At 36.1% G+C, this 27187-nt stretch overlaps 1 protein-coding gene across 1 annotated transcript in view; it reads right to left on the bottom strand.

The window, feature by feature from the left end:
* The window catches only part of LOC141498669 (connector enhancer of kinase suppressor of ras 2-like), a 392492-nt gene that overhangs the window by 265443 nt on the left and 99862 nt on the right, over window positions 1-27187 (bottom strand). Inside the window, exon 6 of the mRNA XM_074201839.1 lies at window positions 6406-6525. Within this exon, the coding sequence (XP_074057940.1) occupies window positions 6406-6525 (120 nt within the window). The remainder of the gene's footprint in view (window positions 1-6405; window positions 6526-27187) is intronic.

Below are 27187 nucleotides of genomic sequence, written 5' to 3'. Positions count from 1 at the left end.
CCATGATTGTGGAGACCATTATATTACATTACCACCACATGTGAGTTAGTCCTAGTTGCTCATAGCTAGAAGGTGTTGTTAGAGATGATGTCAATGTGGCGGTCTCTGCTGGAAAGTGACTCCTACTATTGGAGATATATCCCTGAATGATGTTGGGCCACCTGAAGCATTCTAAATAGAATGATTAGTGTAGTATGAGCCATAGCCAAAATTCTGGAAGCAGTATCAATTACAGAGAAGATAAGTGACTTACTGATCCTCTCCAGAACTGATAATATTCCAGACTGACAGGTTGTTAAAGCTCAGAGACCTAAACTACTAGACCACTAGATTTAGACCGTTAGTCTAAATTCATCATTTTATAGATGGGGGATGTACTGCAACTTGCCCAAAGTCACACAACCAGTAACTAGCAGTACAGATATTGGAATCTGAGATTTTTGACACTGTTTTCAGGGATCTTTCCACTTCACCATGCTTTCTTCCTAATATTACAAAATGAACCACTAGGTCTATTGTTATTATTCATTCTCAGACCCAAATGACATCATTATGTCAGGATCAATTTACAGTGTGTTTTACTGTGGTTGATCAGACAAGCTTGGAAGTCAAGCTTCTACTGTATGTCAGGCACAAATAGTCCATATGAACATTTGAAATGGAAATATCTCTAAATTTGCACTTCTAACATTTCTCTTGAGCTACTTTTATTCTGCTTTGATCATATAGCATAGCACCTCTTTTGATGAGGACACATCATGCTGGATGAGCTTGTGCTTTCTCCCAGGTCTCACAATCTTTTCCAAATTTCTTCAATGAGACCTTGAAAGTGTTCTTATACCATTTCTTCTGACTTCTGTGTGAGTGCGGGTCCTTCTGAGTTCTCCATAAAATAGTTTTTTAGGCAAGTGTATGTTTGGTATTAGAACAATGTGGCCAGCACATTGGAATTGCACTGTTTGCAGTCAGATTTGAATGCTTGGAAATTCAGCTCAAGAAAGGACTTCAGTGTCTGGTATCTTATCTTACCAGGTGATCTCCACAATCTTCTTAAGACAATTCAGACAGAAGCAGTTCAATTTTCTAGCGTAACACTGGTAGAATGTTCAGGTTTCAAAGGTATAGAACAATGAGGTCAGCACAACCTCTCTGTAGACCTTCAGACTCATAGGCAGTCTAATACCTCTTGTCTCACATACTTTCTTTTGGATCCTCCAAAATGCTGAGCTAGCTCTGATAATGTATGTGCCAACTTCATCAACTATGTGGATATTCCTGGAAAGGGATGCCAAGGTAAATGAACTTTTCCACAGTATTCAAAATTTTTCATTTGCAGTAACCAATGAATCTGCCTACATATGGACACTGTGGTGCTGGCTGGTGGAAAATCTGTTTTCTTGGTGTTAACTATTGGGGCAAAATTAGTACAAACAGCAGAGGATTGATCCATGCTCTGTTGTATTTCAGCTTCATTGATTACATCTGTAAATGAAAAATCATGCACCAACTTGTATTCAACTTTAGTATTACTTTGTAGCCTTTTCAAGTTATTTAACTTGAAATTAATTTACTGTCAGTATTACAGCTGACATAATGCTGTTTTCATCTTCATTGAAAGGATCTGATACAGTCCTGCTTCGCTTCCTTGGTGACTGAGAAAATGTGAGAGCATGATCCATTATCCAGAACCTGTGCAAACATGCCATTATGAAACATGTATGATACTTTTAAGATTCTCCAGACAACTAAATTTTACCATGCTCTTCCATCCTCACAACTGACACTATTAAAGGTTTTGGTCAGATCAATGTACATTGTGTACAGTTCTGCTCCTGAAATTTTCCCTGAAGTTGTTGGGAAGCAAAGACCATGTCTACCCTTCCTTGGCTCTTTCTGAAGCCATACGGACTCTTAGGTAGATGACCATCTTCCATCTTAAGGATCAGTTAATTAAAGAGGATTATGGTAAGAATCTTGCTTGAATGACTGAGAGAACTTCTCCTCCCCACCACCTCAGGGATTGTCACATGATAACCTATTTCCTTTTCCTTTATAGAGATGGACAATGGAGGCATCCTTGATTTTTTGGAGTATAACCTCTTCTTGCCATATAACCAAAGAATATCTCAGTCAGCTTTTGTATGAGCAGTTAGACCCCTTGCCTTGTCGATCTCTGCTGGATTAGGATCAGCACCAAGTATTTTGACACATAAGAGGAGTCTAATGGTATTTCAAACTTCTTCAGTTAGAGAAGGATTGACTTCAACAGAGGTATACAGTCATTGACTTCAGCATTGGTTGATGATGATCTGTTGAGAACACTATGGAAGTGTTTAATCTCTCCAGAATCATGGCTTTATCACTGATCATTATGGCTCCATCAACAATGAGTAGTTGAGATACCCTTCTTTTGAGATGCCTTCTTTTCATACATTGATGATGAGGGTCTTTAGATCTTCATAAAATTTTTCTTTGACCTCATCAGGGTTCATCAAGGTGGTAGAATAAACATTGATGATGGTAGCATGGCACTTTGCTGCAAGTGACAATCACATTGTCATGAACTTTTCATTCACTCTTTTTTGGAGGCCTACCCAAAGGTCCTTGACCAATAAATAGCCTTCAGGGAATCACAGAAGTGTTTTGGATTTTTACTATCAGCATAAAACTTTATCTCATCTGCCTTCTTACTGAGCCAATAATTCTGCATCTTTCTAAACTTTGCTTCCTATAATTTACTTTTGACGGAGTTAAAAGTTGTCTTCTTAGAGATGTTCTGCTGAAAAGCTGGTAGAGTTCTCATTTTTCATCAAATCAAGCCTGATGTTTGTGAGTGTTCTGGATCAGATGAGCAAACATAGAACTGTACATTAAATCCTGGAAAGCTGTCCACTCCTTTTCTGCTTTACTGTTGCCAATCTTGTCTTGTTTCTTCTTTCCCTCCAAGTCAGCAACAAATTGTTAATGCAGGGAGAGTTATTCCAATCTATTGAAGCTGAGTTTTCTGATAGTAGTCTGATCATGGAACTGCTACTTTTGTTGAATGCAAATATTTAGCTTGGAAAGGATAAGTCTACAATTAGTCCAGCACTCTGTACCACACAATGCCTTTGTCACTCTTACATCCTATCTTTTTTCCTTTAATGATGTAACAAATTAAATACCTGTGCTTTCTGCAAGGTTGCATATGTGAAGTTTTGTTGCATTTAGGTAAATGGAAGACTATATTGGTGATGAGGTCATGAGACACGAGTCTTCAGTTATAAGTGACCATTGGTGTTCCTGATTCCAAGTACTCCCTGCCATATCTGATAATCTGAGCCTATTTTGGCATTGAAATCGCCCAGAATAACAAATTTTCTTTCTTTTGGCATAATGAAGATGAAGGTCTTTAGGTTTTCATAAAAATTTTCTTTGACCTCATCAGGGTTCATCAAGGTAGTAGAATATCCATTGATGATGGTAGCATGGCACTTTGCTGCAAGTGGCAATCACATTGCTATGAACTTTCCATTCACTCCTTTTGGGAAGCATACAAGTTTGTTGACTAGATTAGATTTTATTATGAAACTTATGCCAAGTTTCACAGTGCTCCTTCTCACAACAGCCAGTTCAGAATACCTTGTATCCAACTCCAACTTCAGTAAGCTGGTCTTCATCTGACAGCCTTGTTTTACTCAGGGCCATTATTTGGATATAATACCTGCTGAGTTCTCTTAAAATAAGACCTGTTCATCTTTCAGATCAATGGATTTCCTGGTGTCCATAAATGTGTGTACATTCCATGTACCAATGGGGAGTAGAATTATCTTTGCAAAAGTTTATGTACATGTATTTTGACCTGAGGGTGGGATACTTGTCTGCTATGGTAAGCAGACCAGGGTCAGGTGAAGCAGACAATTTTTAAGGCATCTTTTCTAGCCCTTTCCCTGTGCCAGGAGGTAAGGAGTGTGGGTCTTATTACAATGTCTGCTCAGTCACACAAGGGATTGCTGAATCCCACTGCTGCCCCAAGCCAGTAAAAAAACAGCCTGGGCCACCTGTGTTCAGGGTTGTGATTACAGCACCCAGGGTATCTTTAATTGTTGATTTGTCACTAGACCATTGCCACAGAACTTCAAGGTAGATAAAATAGTAAAGTTGTAGCATAGTAAAATAATAAAATAATGAAAGACTAAAATGGTATGGGTGATGTCTTTTGACTCACATGTAAACTGGATTTAAAATGAGACAGAGTTGCACGAAACTGTCGACCTCACTCTCTCTTCTCGAGTCATAAAATGCAGTGGCAAGACAAAAGTCAAGATGACTGATGATGTCTTAGGATGTAGTGGATGACCTTGATATCTTCAGTGTCTGCCCCAGCTTTAAGGTCTCCACAGTGTCTCCTATTGCCTTCATCGTTCATTGGAACAAATTGTTCACATTTGCCTATTCTGCCAGGGAAGGCTTCACATGCTTGGGGTGGACATTCCCTTAACTCATCAACCAATGGATGACACTCAATTGGTTACTGTAGGAAGTGGTTAATGCTTTCTTTGACAGAGTTATCCTCTCAAGCACTTATCTTTCTTTTCTTCTATGTAACTGATTATTAGAAAACTTTCCTACTGGAGTTCTTTCTCTACTATGGGGCAATTATGTGGCACTCAAAGGTTTATAAAGCACTTTGCTCACAGTAACCTTGCAAGCTAGATAACCTATTAGTATCTCCTTGTAATGGATGAGGACATTGAAGCACAGAGTTCTCAGGATCACTCAGCTAGGAAATGCAATAGAATCCAAATCTCCTCCAATTCCATATAAAAATTCCACTTCTTCACCATGCTGCATTTCTCAAACCAATAAAGCAAAATAACTTTGGAACAGAAAGAAGTCTCAGATATTGCTTCTTTTCCAGTCAGCACTAGCTTTATAGATTTGATTTTCTACTGGTAGAATTTTTGCCCAAATCTCTAAAACTGAAATCAACTTGGGATCCTTATCATATACTGTCTTTAAAAGACATATTAACTGCATATTATAATATCATTTTGGCATGCAGTTTAGAGTTTAATAATACCATTCACACAATTTAGCCATAAATTGACAAGTCTTTAAAGGGCTTATCCATTTCTGCACACCATTAACAATATTAACCCAAACAGTTGCTATAAAAAGTTCTAACCTTTGCAGTGCAAGGCACCATTACACTGCAATTAAACATGGCATATGACTTTATTATTTCCATTATATGTGTATATATGACAATAGGAGACTAGAGCAATGAAAGAAAGTGATTCTAAGAAAACACATCAAGAAATTAATAAGCAATATACTATGACTAGCCTTTATGTTGACTATAGGAAGGGACATTACAGATCATCTATGGTCACTGATGGTCACGGTCATTGCAGGATACAATATCACCTACTCCAAACCAATTCACACCAAAATTAAAATCTGTCGTGTACTGAAGAAAAATAGTTAAGCAAAAACAACTGATTCAATGATCACATCTAATAACACAAACAATCATTAAGCCCTGCAATCCTCTGCTACTCTGATAAGAAAAGGAAAGTATCTGTTTTTATTTGTTTCTTAGGACCAAAATTGGCTATTATTTTTTTAAATTCTTTTTATTTGTTTTATTTTCATGTCTGAATTCTCTCCCATTGAAAAAGTAAGAAAAACAAAACCTATTGCAAACATGTATAGTCAAGAAAGATACATGTATATAATGGCCATGTCCAAAAAAAAGCCTCAATCTGCATTCTGAGTTTGGGTTAACTGACCCTAACTCTCTCTATATGGAAGTTAACCAGTGTATCACATTTTCTAATGAATTGGGAATTGTGGTTCGTCATTGGGTTGTTTAGAGTTCCCAAAGTTTTCAAAGTTGTCTGTCTTTATAATATCATTGCCATTGCATAAATTGTTCTCCTATTTCTGTATACTTCATTCCATATCAGTTAGTAAGTGTTCCCTAAAACGATCTCCTTCATCATTTCTTATAGCACAACTATATTTCATTGCATTCATATACCATAATTTTTTTAGCCATTACTCAACTGATGGGTACCAATCTGTTTCCATGTTTACCATCACAAAAGAGTTGCTATAATTTATATTGTACATATGGATCATTTTTTTTCTTTTTCTTTGATCTCTTTAGGGCACAGACGTAGTAATGATATCACTGGGATAAATGGTATACAGAGTTTAATCACTTTGGGGCCAAAGTTCCAAATTACTTTCCAGAATGGTTGAACCAGTTCACAGCTTATTATAAGTATTCAGAGTTCAGTATCCTTTTAATGTTAACTTACCGTTATGTTATACCTTAAAATAAGAAGAAAAAGAAAGAGCCCACTTCCATGTCCGTTCCAAAGCATGTCTATTTCCATACTTTGCAAATTGACTTACCAGTCCCTTTCTGGCTGCCATATTGTTGATGTAGACAATTTCTAAGTGTGCAGAGCTAGGTGTCAGAGTTTCAGAAGACAGAGAAATTATAGTCTCACAGATTCCAGTCAAACTTTTGCACTAGGATAAAGAAAAAAAAGAATAACAAAAAGATGTATGAGCAATGACATTGAAGCCATAAATACTTAAAGGAGGATTAACTGGCAACTCAAGTTTCTTTATTCATTTAATTTTGTGTTCTTTTTCTTTCCCAACAAACTTGCCTGTTAGACTTAATTTCACTAGCTTTACTACAACATGGGATACAATCCAAAAAAGATTAGGGAAAGAGACTATTTGACTTGCTCATTGGATGCCAGATGCATTCTTTCAGACAAAGAGACAGAAAAAAAATAGACTGAATTATGTGCATAAAGCACAAAAATTATGTCAGTAAGTGTACAACCTTCACTGGATTCTAATTTCTTCAGCCCCTTTGTCCTCTAGTGGGCAGGTACAATTGGATGCGCAGAGGCTGAGCATAACTAGCTCTAGCAATATAGATCAATCTACTTTTGCATTTTATCCTAGCTGCAAACATTTATTTACAATGGCTTCATTTCCAAAGCACTTCAGGTGGGAGATTTGTCTTTATGCCTTCCTTTTTTTCCTTTCTCTTCAGGGATAAAGCTGTCATTTCTTTAAATTAGATGGAATTATAGCAAAGTACCTAAGGGAAATTCCGACAGCATGGATTTTTAAAAGCAAAATTAATTCTAATATCCAACTTGAAACAATATGTAACAGTTGATTTGGAAAAGTCAGTATCTCAAGTTAGTGGAGCAAAAGGAAAAAGAAAATAAATCTAAATAATGGCTTATTTAGAACTATTCAGAACTTTGAAGGAAAGTGCCATCTCTCATATGTCTTTGGATAGCCAGCATTGTTCAAAGAGTTTTGTGCAGAGCAAGAGCTCATTTAATATTTGTTGTTGATCACATAAAACTAATTATTGGACGTTTGCACAATATAAGAAAGATTCAATCTCAAGTTTGCTTTAGGCAAAAAATATAGCTGGAAAATAATCAGAGTTTTTAATTATTTAAGGACAGTAGAGTTGATAGCATCTATATTCATATCAGTATCAAATATCACTGCTTTTTAACTATTTAGGCAAGATTCAGTTAAATAAAAATACTTACTATGGAAAATTATAAATATATGTATAAGTTGATCATTTTCTTTAGGCAGACTCATAGAATTTTTGAGCCAGAAGGCACTCTAGAGATCATCTATTCCAATTTCTTTATTTTTTTCAATTTTTTTCTCATTTTTATGGACTTAATAATTAGTAGACATAAAATTACTACATATAGAGTTACTATATATATATATATATATATATATATATATATATATAAGAGTAAACAAAAAGAAGATTATATGTGAGATGCAAACTTTGGTTAAATTAGTATTTTATAAAAGTTTATATTAAATTTAATATTCTGAAAGCAAAATTACTCTGTGGCCTCTTTTTTGTCTTCTTCTTTTGTTTTGGCTTTATCAGTAATATTTTCTTCCTTTCTAACCTCCTTTCTCTTCCTTTTTTTGCATCTCCATTGTTTCCTACTAAGTCCTTCTCCCTTGTAACAAATACATATAGTGAAATTCAACAAATCAGAACCCTGGCTGTATCTGAAAATATATGTCTCATTCTGTACCTCTAGTCCATCATTTCTTTGCCAAAAGGCAAGAGGCATGCTTTATTATCAGTCTTCTGACAACTCTCTATTTACAGAGGAGAAAATAGATATTTAAGGGGTAGAAGTAGCTCATCCAGGGTCATGGTGGTTGTTAATGGTATATAGCCCAAGCTAGAATCCATACACCTAGATTCTCAGCTCAATGCATTTTCCATTACACAATTGGCATCAGGGTCCACACCTGTAAAACGTGGGGCTGGGAGTAAGAATCTTTAATGTCTCTTTCAGTTCTATAATCTTTGATTCTATATTATAAATACTAATAAAACTGGACAATTTGTCTCCTAGTGTGACAGAAAACTAGTGTTATTTGGAACACTTTAGCTTACCTTACAAGATGATCATATGAATGTTCTCTTTTGAAGTATTCACTAGTGAAAAATGACCTAAGTATGGCTTTATTTGGGAAATGAAGTACTTGAACCTTCCAAGTACAGAAAGTGCTCTCGGTCGCTTCTAGGAATTATCTCATTCAATAAAAGATGCTGATTTTCTCCCCCATGTGCTCCCTCCTCCAGCCCTGACGTCCCTCCTGTTGTATAAAGGTTTCGGGTGTGAGATGTGTCCAAGCATCCTTAAATATACTATTCCATAAATAAATGAAAATGTCTGAGGCAAGAGCCAGTCTATCCTTCCCTCCTCACTACCACCCCCTGTCCTGATACTGACTTGTTTGTAGACAGGTCTATAAAGGCAGATTTTGCTGTTGAAAGCAGAGAGGAAAGAAGCCACCACAAGGCAACTCAAACTCAAAGTAATACTATTTCTTCAGATAGATACAATTACTTGTCAGATGTTTCTTGAGCTAAAACTGACTGAGACTTTTTTAAATCAAATCATTCTATTAAGTCATTGCATTATTTGAAATTATTATCATATTTTAGTTTCTCCTATGTCAACATCTTCTCTCCAGGAGGCCAACTAGAAGAACAAAAAAGGAAAACATTCTCTATTGTTTTTAAAAATAAGTGTTCATCAGTTTATTTCCCTTCTGTTTATTCATTTTCAGTCATGTCCCACTCTTCATGATGACATTTGTTGTTTTCTTGGTAAAGATACTTGGAGTGGTTTATCATTTCCTTCTCCAGCTCATTTTACAGATGAGGAAACTAAGGCAAACAGAATGAAGGAACTTGCCTAGCGTCACATAGCTAGTAAGTTTTTGAGGTCAGATTTGAACTCAGCAAGATGAAATCTTCCTGACTCTAGGCCACCTAGCTGTCCCTTTATGCCCCTAATTAAAACCAATTAGGAATTGTAATAACCAATAAAAGTGAGAAGGCAATGGATTTAAGTCATAATAAGTACCATTCCTTAAGGATGCCAAAGAGGATATTATCAAAAATAGAATCTGTTACATTGGAACTCCAAAGGAGCAACAGTGTAGGAGACAGTAAAGAACTACCATGCCTTATGTTATCCTTAGCAGAACTCTGTCAGCATCTGTTTCAGTGATGATGGCATCTTTAGATAACAATAGGGGAAAAATAAAAAAAAAAAACAAAAAAGGAAAGAAAAAGCTTTTTTATCATTTTTTCTGGCAATTCTGTCATTTCCAAATGGCTCAGTTTTTCTCCGGAACCACTATAAGCCAAACAATTTGAGACTTTCTCCAGATGGATCAACTATAATGACACAAATGCTACTCTGAATATGTCCTGTATTTCACTTTAGGCTTATTCTTCAATAATCCATAATTCATGCCATTAGCTAAGCTAAGTAGTCACTATCCTTGATTTTACAGCATGACCCATGTTGTGCTGGTATGAGTGATTTGAGTAATGAAATCAAAAAAAACATAAAAATGGCTGGCATTTGACATTGATATGCCAACCTCATCTTCTTTTCATTTGGAGGATAGATAACTTCACACTATGTTTCACAGTAGTGAAACTAAAGAATTAGTGAAAGTGAGGGGGAAGCAACACACAAAGAAAACAAGTGGCCAACAAGAAACTTGACTTAATTGTCCTTGGAGTCTCTTTATTTTATCTTTTTTTCTTTAGTTTTTTGCAAGGCAATGGGGTTAAGTGGCTTGCCCAAGGCCACACAGCCAGGTAATTATTAAGTGTCTGAGGTTGGATTTGAACTCAGGTACTCCTGACTCCAGGGCTGGTGCTCTATCCATTGCACCACCTAGATGCCCCAATTTTATATCTTTTTAACTTGTGAAGTTGACAGGTAGGAACATGAGAATAATCCTGTAGACAGAATTATCTGTAGAACATGATTTGATTAAACAGCTATATAAACCTTCATGTTTATAGGAATGTCTTGTGTTAAAGAAACAGTCAAGCTACTGGATCTTGATTTCCCTAGATACAGCTACCATTTCACTTCTGCAAATCTCTGGTTTTCATTATATTCATTCACCTAACCACTTAAGAACGTCATCTTCTATTATTAGTAAAATGAATCATTTTGTTAAGATTAGCCACCACCCACTCCCCCAACTAGCTTTCTAAATTAAGAGTCAGTATGAAATTTGAGCATCATAGTGTTGTGAATTGGCAAATTGGCAATCAGGCTTGTCCTACAGCTCTCCAAGTTCGACCAGAGCTACACTGAATGATCCTGAGTAGGTCACCTTCCTTCTCTGAGGCAAGGAGATCAACTATAAGGAAGAAATAAATAATACCTGCTTTGAAACTCCTTTAAATTTGCTATTGATTGCATTCCATACTCAACATTCTATAGGATGAAGGAAAGGTCTAAGGTACTATAGCTAAACAATTTGGCCATTATTGCTGTATGTTTCCCCAATTGTTTTTATCCACTGGGGGGAAAACCATAATCAGTCTAGGGCAACAGGAATGACTGCCCAAAACAATGGAAACAGCTTACTTTGAATTACTGGCTTATAGCTCTCTTATTTTATTTAGGCAGCATTTGATCATTGATAAGCAAATGATAGAATGGCATTGTCCTAAACATCAGCTAACTTTATAAGAAAGTAGAATCTTAGATGTGGCAAGACCTTTGAATTGAGACATCTAGTCCAACCTTCCACAGGATCACATCCAAAACAAAAGGTAACCCAGGTAGATTTTTGGAAATGAAAAATCAATAATCTGTACAGCTCATTTTTATCTAGTAAAGTTCTTATCTCCTCTTTTTGTGATGAATCTTTTCTGAAAGTTACCACAAATAAGGGCAGATCTTGATATTGTTAATCAAATTTTTGCTGAGCAATATCTAACCTGGGCATGATGGAACAGACCAGAGACAGAGTGCCTGTAACCAGGTTATCAATTACTTTCTTTGCAAGGGACTGATTTTCAAATCCTGGGATTACTCCTTCCTTGTAGTTTCACCTTGCTGTAGTTCAGGTACAGAATACATACATGATAGAACAATCAGGTTTGGGGCTTGAGTCATCTTCCAAGGACAATTAAATCACCTGTATACATAGAAAACAGGCATCCTTGAGTCCTGAGAGAATGGCTAAGTTGATCATATAGTCTGGAAAGTATTTTCTTAATATATAGTACAGAACAGGGCTTAGATACATTTCACAAAACACAGGCAAAAGAATACAGGACCTGTCATGATTAAAACAAATTACTCTGGCTACTTTGTTTTCACTGTTTTCCAAGACCGAGAGCCTGTCTGTGAAAAGGATCTCTAGAAATTAAATTATTATTACTAAATTCATTATACATATCACATTACTCAATATAAAAATCATAACTTCTGACACTATTATTTGTAGGTCTTATCTTCCCAATTAGACTGTGAGCTCTGTGAGAGCAGGAATCATAACTTACTCATCTTGATATCTCCTTAATCATGTAACATGATGAACTCTTAATAAAATATTGATTTATTTTCAATATAGTGATGAAGAGACATGATTACTTCACTGGGGAAGAGGAACACTCATTTTATTATCATTTAAACTTATAGCCTTACAGGCACAGTTAGTTGGTACAGAGAATACAGTACCAGTCCTAGAGTCAGAAAGACCTGAGTTCAAATTTAGCTACTGACACTTACTAGTTGTGTAACCCTGGCAAGTTACTTCAGTTTCTTCATGGGAAAAATGAGTTAGAGAAGGAAATGGCAAACCGCTCCAATATCTTTGCCAAGAAAAACCAAACTGGGTCACAGAGAGTCAGACATGAAAAACAAATGAACAAAACTTATAAGCTAAAACTTTCCTATTGATAAAAAAAAAGAGTCAGTACTCGATACACACTTCTACAGACATTTGTGTGCTCTGACACACAGTTCAAAGAGAGAAAGATTGTTTGATATAGTTAGGACTTTCAAACAACTAGACTTACTCCAAATAATGATACTGTTTTAAATCTTTAAAAAATTCCTTTTAATTCAGGAAACAATGCAGAAGATATTCAGAAGATAAATGCATAGGAAGACATAGAAGTGTTTTACTCCGAAGCTAGCTGATACTGATAAGTCATCTGCATTCTGGAAGGATAACAAGTGAATAGCTTGGCCAAATTTCATACCATACTCTGCATGACTATTCTATAAAGTACATTCATATTCCTGAGACTTCCTGATTCACATCATATACTAAGAAAGAAAGGATGTACATTTAAAATTGGTATATCCTTCAATACTATGACAATCAAAATTATTCCTTTTATAAAACCACCTGGCAAACAAGTCTCAATAAAGAACTTCTCTTTCCCCTGAGTATTTCTAATTATGTTTAGTATTTATTATTTAAATGTGCTGAAGGTCTATAAGAAGCTATTGTCATGGTTTTCAATGAAAACATAAAAACCGGATAGCAAGGCAATAGGAAGTAGCAGCTTGAAGACTCTGAGTAGCCACAAGGGAGTAGTTCTAAGGTCAGTCACGTATGAGGAAGACTTATGTTTCAAACCAAGTTGGGCAAGCCAGAGCAAATCACTTGCCTTCCTAGTAAGTCACCAAGCATTTATTATTCCCTGATCTAAGTGCTGGGGATGCAGATCTCTCAGACTAGAAGCTCTAAAGGAGTTAGCAAATATGAATGGATGAAGGGAGTTTTCATACTAGGAATTACCCAAATCCATGAAATCTGAAGTCCAAGTTTAAAAAAACTATACAGTATTGTTACTCAAAGTGAAACTTCCAAAATTGGGAGGAATATAACCCTCATCCAAGAATTAAAAAGGATGTTAAGGGGATCATACCCAATCAGTACGTGAATAAGAAATCTCTCTATAACCTATTGACAAATAAACCATTCAACCAGTATTTGAAGACTTTCTGGGAGGAGGAATTCACTACATCCAGAGGAAACCCATATCACTCAAAAGGATCACTAATTTTCAGGACATTGTTCCTTATGCCAAGCCTGGTTATTCAATCTGGTAATAGTAAAAGTTTGTCCTCTTTTTTTCTCCTCTTTTTGGATGGGTGCTTTTATTTCATTTCCTAAAAACATATATCCCAAAACCAGGAACCCTGACTTAGTGTATATAACATATTTTGCTGCTCAACACTAACAAGTCAATAAATGTGCTGTTCCTTCATTGCTATGTATAAAGACCTCACTTTTATTTCAATCAAGACATTGCTTTAATGAGTTATAATAGCCCATGCTTCTCAAATTTCTCTTGTGAAAATGCATGCGTTGTAGTATTTTCTTTGGCTTTCCTTCTTAAGAAGCTATTTTTGAGTAAGTTTCATATAAGTAATACATAATTTAAAGGCAAGAGCCGTATCTGTACAACATTAAGATAAAAGGGTCAGTGTAACCTACATAGAAAGCTTCTTTCTCTTTCACATATCACTGTAATCACCAAGTACCCTTTTTCTGAAACAGAAAGGTCACTGAGATAGACTTCTAAATCTGAAGGCAGGGGGAAGAAATATAGTTTCAAATAGCTGAGCAGAAAAAAATTGCAAAGGATGAGTCTGGGTCGTATAAAAATGTCCATCAGTTGATGGACATAGCCCCCATACTAATTCCAAAGCTCTTCTTCAGACATGCAAGGAAATGGCAGCTGACAAGTGACATGGGCCTAGTTTTAGCGAATAGTCATGCCAATGAAGGCCACAAGCTACTGGAAATGCTACAGAAAGCATATACAAAATTCTCATTATTGTCTTTTGATCCAGTTCATCCATCACATATATTTGGACATGTCTGGGCAAAATACCTAATAGAGATTCCTTTTTTCTTACCCTCCAAAGCCTTGTTTAAAATGTTTTTCCAATATTCTTTTCTGAAAATATTAATTATACAGAGGGTTTCAAGTGGGAACTCCATGGTTAAAACCAAATTCTTGCTTTACTGGGTTTCAATTCATTCTATACTTTTCATTTATTCAACATTTATTTTTATTATTTTGCTTAATTTTCACAAGGTGCTCAAGGTTTAGTCTCATGAACAATAAGACACTAAAAACAAATCAGCTGAGAGAATGCCAATCAGAAGGGTCAAAGTAGTATATTCTCTTGATATTTGTCTCAGCCAAATTCTGTAATGGAGAGAGAGAAATTGTTTATCAAGGTCCTTGACAAATAACCAGCATAGGTTCTGTTAGGGCAACTAAAAGAACTCTCACCAAAAACTATCCCTATGACCTCCTCCCCTTATTTCAAATACAGGAGTGTCTCATTAATTCTCTCATAAGAACTGTGAGATATGGCCAAAAGGAAAGAGTTTTGGAGAGGGGGAAAATGAATAGACTGTACTAGACTGTTAATTCTGTTCTGAGACTTACAAGTTGCTTATTTTGGTTCTGTTTTTTATAAGGCCAAAGGGAGCTAAACATTAACATTTAAAAAAATTAGGTAGCATCTATGAGAAACAAACAGCTAACACTAGTGATAAGTCGATCTGAATAGTTGAAAAGGAGAGATTGATTCCATTTGGATGGACCTAAGTTCTTTTCCTCCTTAGTAAAGACTTAGTTTGAACCAGAGAGACCAAGATATGGTTCTTATTATCAGTCACCTTTAGCTTGTTTTCTGACCTTAACTTCAGCCAATCCTTGAGTCAGTCTGCTTCAAACATTCAATGAATCTGACTATGGGCAGGCTGCTAAGCAAAAAGGAAGGGCAAAGCCATTAAGAGTGCCCCTTCCAAAGAGATCCCAAAACATTTTGGACAGACCTGGAGTTGTATCCAACATTCCCAAGTCCAACCTAATGTGACTAACTTGAACACCATTATTTTCCTTTAAATATAAGTTTAAAAGAGTTTTTGCTGAAAGTTAACTTTGCTTTCAAGTGATTGGTTATGGTAGGATATTCTCACTGTCAGATGAATGTATTTATCAATTCATCTTTCACTGCTTGCCAAAGTTAATCTTCCTAATTTGTATGACTGACAATGTTAACAGCTACTTAATAAAATCAATTGGCTCCCTATTACCTACAGGATCCCATATAAAATTCTCTGGCCCCTTTCCAGTCTACTTACCCTTTACTCCCCCTCCATGCACTTTCTCTCATCGTTTGCTAGCTTTTTGCCTTTGTACTCAATGGCTGTCCTCCATTCCTGGGATGATCTAGCTCCTTATCCTCATCTCCTGACTTCTTTAGCTTCCTTCCAGATTAATTTTAAATCCCATCTTCTTCTGGAAGAGAGTTTTTCCTATTTTCACCACTCAAGAAAAGGAAAGTAGTTTTATACACCTTAAGCACTATACTTTGTATGCATGTATAAATAAAACAGACATGATTTAGTTGCTGGGGGCCCAATCAGGAAAGTTTCAAGTTCTATCCCTTATAAATGCTGGCTGCATGATCTGGATAAGTCATTAAATAGCTCAGTGGCTCAGGTGACTCTGAAACTAATTTACAGTAGATTTGTTAATCTACAACAGTGTCAAGAGTTTCCACAAGAGTTCCCAATGCAGATGAACTCACAGGTTCAGAAAAGAAAAGGCTCACTTTTAGTTACTAGGTAGGCAATGAGGCATAGATGACAAGTGTATACAACTAAGAGTCAGGAGGCTTGACCTTGATTCCCATCTCTTCCACCAATGTGCTGTCTGATCTTTTTTTTTAATTTGCAAAGAAATTTATTATGTTATCTTGTTAGATAGGTAGGTTCTCACAACAATCTATGAGGTTATTATTCCCATTTTTAAAAAAGATTTTATTTATTCTGAGTTTTACAATTTTTCCCCTAATCCTATTCCTCCCCCACTCCCCACAGAAGGCAATTTGTCAGTCTTTATGTGCTGTCTGATCTTAAGCAACATATTTTACCACTCTAGATCTCAGTTTCCTCCTCTATAAAATGTAGGCAGTCAGAAAAATGATATCTAAGATCACTGGAAAAATATAGGATTTTATTATTTTAATTTAATCTTTTATTTTTCTCATTTTGTTTTAAAATTTTGTGTTTTAAAAGAGAAGATATATATATATATATATACCTCTGTAGATATATACATACATATGTTTGGAGTAAGATCAGAAATTGTGATTAGACAGCAATTTGTCTGAAAATGATCTAGGAGTTTTAGTGGACTGTAAGTTCAATATGAGTCAATAGTGAGATATAGCAATCATTAAAAGCTAAAGTGAATTTGGGCTGCTTTTTAGAGAAGTGTGGTTTTCTACTATGCTCCCCACACACATGTACCTTTTCTCTCCTACTTATGAATGGTCTCTTGGCTTTTCAGTCTAATTCCCATTAGAACAGAAGCTCCTTGAGAGCAGGAACTATATTTTTTTGCTCATATTTGTGTTCCCAGTGTTTAACATAGGGTATGGCACATAGAAATGGCTTAATAAATGCTTGTTGACTTAAATTTTGCTTCCAGGAATAGGGATGTCCCCTGGTCCAATCACGTGGGGTGTTGTGTTGCATTCTGAGCATCATGCATAAAGAAGATCATTGATCAGCTGGAAAGTATTCAGAGAAGAATAACCAGGAGAGTAAAAAGCCTTTAAAAAAACTCGAGATCATTTCTTAAGTCTTAAGCTCAGTTAAAGGAATTGGGGATGTTGAACCCAGAGAAGAGAAGACTTGAGGGGGAACATGATGGGTGATCTTCAAATATTTAAAGGACTGTGATGGAGAAGAGGGATTAGACACCCCCCCCCAGGTCAGACCTAGCATTAATGAGTACATGTTGCAATGAGGCAAATTTGGGTTTGATGCTAGGAAAATTTGAGTTGCCCCAAAGTTGGACAGGCTGCCCGGACTGGGGTTGGGTTCCTTTCTTTGGAGGTCTTCAAGCAAAGACTGACCAACTCCTTGTCAGCTCTTTCAAAGGGTAAAGATTAGACTAAGTGGTCACTGAAGTGCCTTCCACCTCTAAATTTTGTTATTCTGTGACTACTTTCAGACCATTTTAACACTGGCAAAATGAGGAGGTTATTAGAAACTTGGCTGACAAAGAAATCCACACATGCTGGCAGTTTCCTGGGATTGCCAACTGCTGCCCTTTGCCAGTGCCTTAATTGTTCATTTTCAAGAGATGCTGTGGCTGAAAAATTCACGCCCCTGTCGTCAGCCTTTGAATGTTGAACCTCTGGGCACCCTTAGCAACATTAGTCCCTAGACAACAAAATTACAGTCTATAACTATAATCTCCTTCAAGCCTTTTCTACTTGTTAATTCCTGTCAGAGAGTAATCTCAGCTATCAAAGCCACCAAGAATTCCAGATCAGCTCTGTACGGCAATGAAGACCAACTAGAGAGGACCAAGATGGAAAACAATCTGTGAGCAGTGCCATTACATAACTAACTTCTTGAACAAGTTCATTTAAAAGGAAGTATCACAGTAAGAGTACTTAATCAAATAGAGCTATTTATACCTTGTTCATTATCAACTAATATAATTAAGGAGAAAATTTTAATCAAGACTTCTAATGAACTCTTATACTTAGTATGCTAAAAATAACTGAAATTTTGAAAACTCATTTTTTACCTAATTAATGTTTTAAAGTCATCAAAAAGGAAAAAAAACAAAACCAATATATATTTGGTGAACTAACAAGAGCATAGAACTGAGAAGTGTTTCTAATTACTATCCATTTCCTTTCCCCTTCTTCTGGGTACTCTATTATTCAAAAGCAATATCTTTTCAAAGGAACACAAAATTAAATTCTTCGGTCTTGAGCATTCACGTGTTTGAGTATACAAAACTTTAAAAACACAGAGGCTGGTATTCTGAGGTAATTACTTCCTCTAATCCAAAAAGCAGGAGTTAGAGTCTGGATATTTTCCTCTTATGTAGATTGCAGAAGTAAGGGGGCACCATTAATAGCCCTACCCTAGCATGCCAGAGAGCAGGGAGTTAGTACTTTGGCAAAGGTGCTGACCCCTGTCAAAATAAGAGCTGAAGTTTATTTAGTTTTATTTAGTCCTCGGTGGTTTCCAAGATATTTAGCCTACATTTTCTCATTTAGTTTTCTCCACAACCATTTGAAGGAGATATTATAGTCCAGTATTATTCCAATTTACAGATGAGAAAACTGAAATACATAAAATGACAGAGACAGAATTCAAAAATAGGTCTTCCTGATTCTATGTTTATTGTCCTTTTGACTCTCCCATATTTACTAAACCAGAATAATATTAATGACCCCCCCCCTCTATTTCCATGGTTTTCTCGCCTTTAGAGAGTTCTCTCCTCACTATAATCTTGTGTGCTGGGCTTCATAATTATTAATCGATGTATTTAATAGATGAGGCAGCTGAAATTCAGAGAGGTGAAATGCCCTGATCTCTCAGCCGGAAAGTGCCAGAGTCAAGATTGAAATCCAAGTACCCCTAATTCAGGACCTATACCCTTCTATTCCTGGGGAGTAGAGTTACTATTGGGGACTAGAATAGGACAAGTCCTCTAATGGCATCTTCAGTTGCATCTGTCTCACAGAGTGTTGATGAGGCTCAAATGAGATCATCTATGTAAGTGCTGTGGACATTTAGAAGTATTATCCTTATTATTTCACAAGGTTCATCTAGTTGATGTCTGGGCTGAAAATTGACATAGGTTTTGCCAATATCTACCTACCTGCAAGTCATCATCTCTCTCTCTCTCTCTCTCTCTCTCTCTCTCTCTCTCTCTCTCTCACACACACACACACACACACACACACACACACATACAGACATCTATGTAGCAAATATGTTCCTGATGCTCCCTGAGGACAAGGAGCATGACTCAATCAGAGTTCTCTAAGCAGGAAATCAGTTATGTGAGCCCAAGCAGAGTCCATGATTAGCAGAAATGGCAGATTATAATGATGTGAGAGATTTCCCTTTGCTTCCTTTTGTGGTGTTCTACACAAGTCAAACAAAAACAATTATTTTTATAGAAATACTATAGAAATAGCTCTGGGAAATACATGTGCTTCAGCAATATACAGAATTTTAAAACTGAAAAATGAAAGGCAACTGTGAAGATTTAATGATATGCCATAAATACATGCAACTGATTTTTTTGTTTTGTTTTTTTGCTTTGCTGTTATAGTTCTAATCAGATTTAGGCAAGATGAAGATGGAGTTTGTCATTGTCAACCCAGTTATCTCTCTGATCTTAGCCACTCTAGACATGCAAGCATGTTGGAGTAAATGAGGGCTCTTGGTGAGCAAAATGCATTAATATTCTATGTTGAATCCACAGAGGCTTTACATAAAATAACTCTTGTTTTAAAACATATAGTAACAAAAGAACATCTCTTTCCTTACATTAAGCAGATAAATTTGATTGGATTGTTTATCTGACTTGTGCAATTTGGAAGCAGGCTGGGGAGGGTGAAGTAGGTGGGGGGCAGAGGGGAGTAGGGATGAAGCTACAAAAAGAGTCCCTGAAAATACACAACCTTCATAATTATTTTACTGAGATATTCTGTATATTTAATTATGCCATTCTGTGGAAGAGCTGAATAAATTTTTTCAGATAATGGATGCGCCTGGGCACAATTACATTTTCTTCTATGGTAATTTCAACTGTTTCAATTATCCTTGTCACTCAAGTGACGCACTGACTGCCAGAACTATCATTGCCTATTACAGCCCCCAAACTTGCCCTACCATGGATATCTGAAGGCTCTCAGTGGTTTTCAAGGAATCTTATCAATATGTAGATTGTTAATTCAGGGGACAGGATCTCTATCTTATTCTACTTTCCACTGAGAATCCAAGAAAAAAAAAATAACTGAATAATAACTAAATAATTCCTATACAATCTTTAAATATTCCACCTACTATTTGATATTCTCAAAGCAATTCTGAGAAATCATTTGGTATCTAGAGTTTTCAAAGCATAAATAATTGGGGTAGAGTAGAGAAGGGGAAGATGAAGAATATGATTTTAGAAAAAAAAGACCCTTTGTCTTAACAAAAATTGCAAGAACTCTGATATATTGGAAATAGAATCCAGCTTACTAAAATTGATTTATATACAACTTTTCTGGAAGATATTTTTGCCCAAAGCAAAATGCATCTAGCTGTAGGGGCCATAAAAATGCCTAGGAGTTTAATATTTCAACAAGATGATGAAGCAGAAATCATACTAACTCAGACCTAGATTCAAGTCCTGCTTTATTTTTCTTCTCCAAGCTAATCATCAGTTCCCTCAAATCATCTGCATAAGGCATGTACTGGAGGCCCTTAATTATCCTGGCTGTCCTAAGGACGCTCAGTTTACCAAAATCCTTCCTAAAAGGTGGCCCCCACAGCTGTATACAATATTCCAAATGTAGTCAGTCTAGGATAGTTATGTAGGTATAGCAGGATGGCATCTCTCCTAATTCAGTCTAATATTGTGCCTTTGACTTTTTTTGGCTCATATAGAGCTTCAAGTTTACAAAAGAACCCAGATATTTTTCAAACAAGCTGCTGTGTTGGTTAGGTCCCCATAGCTTGAGCTTGTGAAAACCAAGGGTAAGACTTACAACTTACACTTACTAAATATCACCTTTTTAAAATTCAATCCAATATTCTAGCCTGTTAAACTGTTTTGGATGCTGACTCTTATCTTTGTTAGCTGTACCTCCTATCTTTGGATCTTCTGCAAATAAGATAATCATATTATTTTCCTTTATCTAAGCCATTGACAAAAATGTGAAACCAGAGAGTTCCAAACAAATTCTCAAGGTACCATTCTGCACACCTCTTTTACAAGCAGACATTAGAAATAGACTCTTTGACATCAGCTGTTCAGGCAATTCTGAATTCCTCCCTTTTCCCTCATATGGTGCAACCTTCTCACACCTATCATGTAAGTCTCCATTTCCCTCTGTGTGATGGTGTCTAGTCAATTAACATTTCACATAATTACTATGCCTTTGATCCAAGATTCCAATCTGTTTCCCAAACCCATCTATTTCTTTTCTTTGTTCAAATGGTCTGAAACATTCTCTGATAATAGCATTATCCCTATTTCTTTCTTTATTCATCTTCATCCCAATCCTCTCCATTATGCTTCTCCTCTTCGACACCTGGGTTTCCTTACATCAGTTTTTCTACTTAATATACCTAATATTACTCTCCTCAATTTTACCTGTCCTGACTCTTTTGAATAAGGTATTCCCTTCCCAAACCATATTCCAGTCTTGGTCACATTCTATGTTAGTGATATATGATGAAGTAAATTTTCCCCCTTTGCAGTAGAGAATCTTTAGTTCATGTGGCCTGATACCTAGTCTTCATACATTTATATATCAGTAACTGAGGTCATGGATTTTACTGCTGATTCCTTTCTTGGATTTTTGTCTCCTATGAATCTCTAGATGTGTCAGCTCCTATTATTTTCCTGCATGAGAGCTATGATAGCAAACTTACTAGGTACAGATAGGCAGTTTTTTCTTCAGTCTTTCTTTATCACACAAATACTCTTAATAATATTTCTTAGTTACATCCCTGGCCAAGGACCTCTCATTCTTACATTTTAATTTGTGATCCTGACTTCCTGATCTCTATCTCAGACATCATTGTCATTAAAAAACTGTTCACTTCTCATATCTTCCTTTCTCATTTGAATACATGGGTTTTGAAGCTTAACAGGGATGATAATCTGTGTCCTTAAAATTTTCATAGTAATTCAAGACTTTGTTATCATTGATCATAGCTCCTAGATGGACTTAACAATGTTTTCTAGATGACTTCTAGCAATATCATTTATTATTTGTTTTTTTAATCACCAGAAACAGGTAGCAGTTTTAACACGTGCTAGATGTTTCTCTGCCATGACTTGAATATATTCTTGGGAAAGAACAAACCATTTTTATCATTATCAAGTGCAAATAGTTGCTTGAGTCCCCCATTAACAAGTGATTACCAACCACTACTACTTGCCATTTCTTATCCTAACCCTTATTAGGTTAGCAGACAGTAACTATGGGTTTAAATCATCATTCCTCAGAGAACCAGTGACTGCTTTCTCCTCAGCTTTACAATTCCCTCTACCTAAGAAAAAGTCTTACATTTATGAGCATCAAATGTCCAGTGGACATTCTTCCCATTCCTCTCTCAATATGACCTTCTTTTATTAACACAGGCCAGGGTTTCCTTTTTCCTCTTTAGATCCTTTTTTCATCTTTGTTTTCAAGTTTTTCTTCTGTTCTTTTTTTTTAAAAGAAGACTTCTTTGTTCATCAAAACCTCAAGATTGAAGACAAGTTTCTCTTACCCCTCAACTTCTCTTCTCAGAGGGGAACCAACTAACCTTTCAGTGGAGACAGCAGTCACTTGGCCATGGGAGAAATATAAATATCACCCACTCTATGTAGATCATGGCAAACACCCTGCCTCCTTCTCCAGTTCTCCATGCTTTCTTGAAAGGAAAGTTTTAGTCCTTATATTTCCTGTGAGTAGCACTTCAGGAAAAGGGCCTAGAAAATTGTTTGTCAGCATCTTTACCACAAAGTTGTCACTATCTTCCAAGTTGCTAGTTCCTTCCACATTCCACTTCTACTTGCTTTGTAAACTCTTAGCCTGTTTCCCAAGAGTCTTCTTCTCTTCTTCTCTTTGATTCATTAATTTTCTTCCTCCTCTTCTTTGAGTTATTCTTCTGATCCTCTTTCAGGGTGTCTTTTTCTATTTTGTGGGTCCTTCTTCTCTAGTCAGCTTTTTTGAAACTTTGGTTGTAGCTCTAGTTCTCTTCAGCGTTAGTCCTCCTCTCCTCTTACTCTTCCCATCTTCCCCCTTAAAATGCTCTTCCATTCTTTTCAAATTCAATCCTTGACCTTCTTCCTAATTTTAATGCCATCTAAAGAAATTTCATAATTTCTTTTTCTTCTACAGTCCCAGACCTTCTGCACCATCTACTATGAAGACTGGAAGTCATCCCAGCAACCCATCCATTTTAAACCATGCCATTTAGTCCAGGTGGCCACCAGTTCTGACCATAAAGACTGCACCTTTCACCTCATGCTTGCACAGCTAGTTTCAGAGCTTTACTTTATGCTTCATGCACTAGAATTCTGCAAATCAATGTAGTATCTTGTTGTCTATATGACAGCTAGCTAATATCATAATCTATGCTAATGGAGTAGCATCATTTAGCTCCCTTTGGCATTCAAATTCTTCACTATTTCCAAATTCAATCATTTTTTTCAGATTGAAAAGTGAAGAGAATGATCTCTTCACAGAGTGGTTCTTCATAAAAAGTTTGGTTATAGTGACAAAGATGATACTGGAGAAGAAATAGAGGCCAGTGCATCCTGGACCCCAAATTTAAATTCTGTTTTGAGTCTTTACAACCCTTGAGGATTAGAAGGAAATATTTATTATAATGCACACTTAATGTACATAGAGGTACAGCAACTTTTACAAGGTCTTCTTCAATTGATGAAAAGGTTAGCTGATTTTCAATCTTATCATTTATGTGAAAGATGCTGCTTTTCAAATGTTTGCTTTTTCAGATAATATTAACTTGAAGATACTATAGTATATGTTGGGAGGGGTGAGAATAGTGAGGCAATGAGGAGTCCAATTTTATTAGTTTTGCTTTTGTTTATATTTTCTTTGTCACTGTAGCCATATATTACAAATGTTAAGCTTCAGTGCATTACCATGACCAAACTGTGATTATCAGCCTGGAATGGGAACATAAACATCCTGATTTATACTAAGAAATCTTCCTCATCTGACAGATGAATGTTGGAACATTTCGTAACCAAAACACTAGTTTCTATGAATATTCTAGAGATGTCACCAATTACTACTACTAAATTATTTCTCCTTCTAGCAAATTTTCTCCTACAATTAGCTAAATGAATAATGCAATTTTTCATTGCACCTGAGTGTACTCATAGTTAAAATTGTTATATGAACCACTATCTTTACTGTGCCTCTCTGAGTAGAAGCAAGTATTCATTTCAGTTAACAGATTGTTTCCCCTACGTATTGCAAAGCCAGGAAACAGGATTACTCTAGAAAGAAAAATCAGGAGAATGTCTGCTTTCTCCTGCATGTCCATTCATCAGAAGAGTGTCAAGATTATTTCTGATGCAGAAGAGAGAAGATGCAGTAGCATTGGAAATCTCTGAGGAATGTGTACAGAGACACACACATATCCATCAGATATTTTTATTACTTTCTTAAGGTGAATGAAATCTTTAAGAGTCAGGGTGAATTTCCCATTAACATTTTGCTCTTAGTACTAGGATGGAACAGTAAGAGAAAAAGGAAGAGGGAAGAAATAGAAGAAAAAGTAGCTAGGAAGAAAGAAAAAAAGAAAGAAAGCTACAAAGCGAGATAAGGATTCAAGAGGAATAAGCCAAAGGAGCTAATAGATTATAAATGGATATAAATGGATATATATGTATATATATATATATGTATACACACACACACACACACATATATGTATGGTTGCAAAAAAATGAGGCAGCATGATGTGATGAGCAGAAGGTTAATCTTGTAGTAGAAAGAAAGGGTTTAAGTGTGACCTGTAACATATTTTGGTCTATGATCAGGAAAAATTTTTAACCTCTCAGGATTTCACCAACTCCCTAAAACTTTACCTTAACAAAGATCTGTTTAGTTCTAGCAGTGCAAGGAGTTTACACACTGAGGATCCTCATACTGATGAAATCATGGATATGAACCAAAATGATAAAATAGTTCTTCTTGTATTTTCAAGAAAAAGTAAGGTCAATGGGACTCTCCAATTTTGCCTCATCTATTTTAGATCAAATAGCTATGGATTTTCATTCTACACAAACAAAAGGGATAATAAAGTCAAAGGAGTCAAGTGCTTTTCATGACATTTAAAATAACTTAAGCAAATCCATGATAAGAGGTAACATGATATGGTAGATGAAGAGCTGACCCTGGTCCTGGATTCAAATCTACCTCTGACTTATACCAGCTTTATAACTCTGAACATGTCATTTTAAACTCTCAGGGACCCAAATCTAAGACTAAATTGCACAACATCTTAGAGATCTATGTTGGAAGAAGTTTCTTCACCAAGAATTTCTCCAAACCAAGAAAACGATAGGAATCCTAAAACAAAGTGTGGCCTTAAAACTTATTCTTGGATGAAAATCAGTAATTGGAAAAGACTCAATCATAATTCAAGGCAAAATATGATATAATAAGGAGCCATTTTTTTCAAAGAGGGCTTCAGTAGCACCTAGTTTATAAACAGATGAAAACTCAACTTGGACCTAACCAAATGCATCTCCCCTTGTTTCCCCTACCGAAATCCAGAAAAGGTTCTGATAAACTCATCCACATCGAAGTATAAAAACATATGTGTGTGTGTATATATATATATATATATATACACACACATATAAACACACACACATAGGCAAAAATATCAATCTTGAATTTAGACATTTCAGGAATGAACAAGTCAGTAGAGGTTTCTTGGGGGGAGAGATGGGAGAGAAATCTACCTTTTCTATATACCTAAAATCAGGACATGGAGTAAGTCATCCACTCATCAAATGTGAGCCTTCTAGACTTCTGTCAATTGAATATACTTTTAAGAAAAAACACCTATCAAATCATTCAAGATAAAGCTAGGATACCTCAACCAATCTATATATCATTTTCAGTCAGAACACTGAGCAGTACTGGAATGAGTTTTGATGGAAAAAGAAAATAGGCCACAAGACAAATAGATGGAATCATTTCCTGTGAATTGTTGAGATCCAATTGCTATCCAAGCTTTGAAGTGATTATTCGGTTGATGAAGATGGAAAATGCAGCCCTAAGGCTTTCTCACTGCTTGGCTCTGTCAAAATAGGTGTAAGGCTCAGATATTTTTTGATGTGACTAATGATGGAAAAAACAAACAAATAACCACTTTCTATAAAGGTGCAGTTGTGAAAATGGGGTTCTCCATGCCAATATTGGAGCAAACCAAAGGGTGGTTTCAAAGATCTCTGTATTTGATTATGTTTTAAGGCTTTGAGTAGTTAAATGACTATTTTAGTTCAGTTTAGTTTTTTTTTTCTTTTAGGGCACCAGTCCCACTCTTTTAGGGAACAGTCAAACAAGAATTCATTTCTCTGTGGCAGAGTACCCTACTTCAGCACGTATAATGATGGACCTTTGCTTTGAGAATACAGTGTAATGAGAAACAGGTCTTGTGTGTGTTTCCCCATTTTCCTCAATGTGTTACTGGTTTATTTAATCCACCTCACTTCATCCTCCATTTGCAGTGTAGTCTGCTGTGACCAATGTCATTTTATCCTTAGGCCTTGTTTCAACCAGTGGTTTTCACATTCCACAAAGGGAAAGACCAAAATATTCTCCAATCACCACCTATGCACCTTATGTTTCTACAGTTCTAAAGGAAACACAAGCTCTTCAGCATAGTAGATGTTAAAAGAGACCTGTATGCTTCCAGGTAAGAACCTTAGAAACTGAAACATTAGGCTAAGTCACTTACCACATACAAAATCTTGACTTCTTCTTCACCCTTTGAAGAGTCCTACACAGGGAGAAGGGAGGAGAGAAGCACAATTTTATTGCACCCTAATTGTCATTTGTCAAATATGCAGAGGATAAAGGAAATACCCAAGGAGAGGAAGAAGGTTTTAAGTGACTAAGATGTTTCAAAGTGATATGTTTTCTTCTAAATCTGATGAACTAGTACTTGGTGGATTTATATTTATGATGGGAGACAGTAAATAGTTCTCAACTGA

This window comes from Macrotis lagotis, chromosome X (assembly GCF_037893015.1).
Source record: "Macrotis lagotis isolate mMagLag1 chromosome X, bilby.v1.9.chrom.fasta, whole genome shotgun sequence".
NCBI classification, from domain to species: domain Eukaryota; kingdom Metazoa; phylum Chordata; class Mammalia; order Peramelemorphia; family Peramelidae; genus Macrotis; species Macrotis lagotis.
The sequence above is the reverse complement of the archived record's forward strand: the minus strand, read 5'-3'. Positions and strand labels throughout refer to the sequence as shown.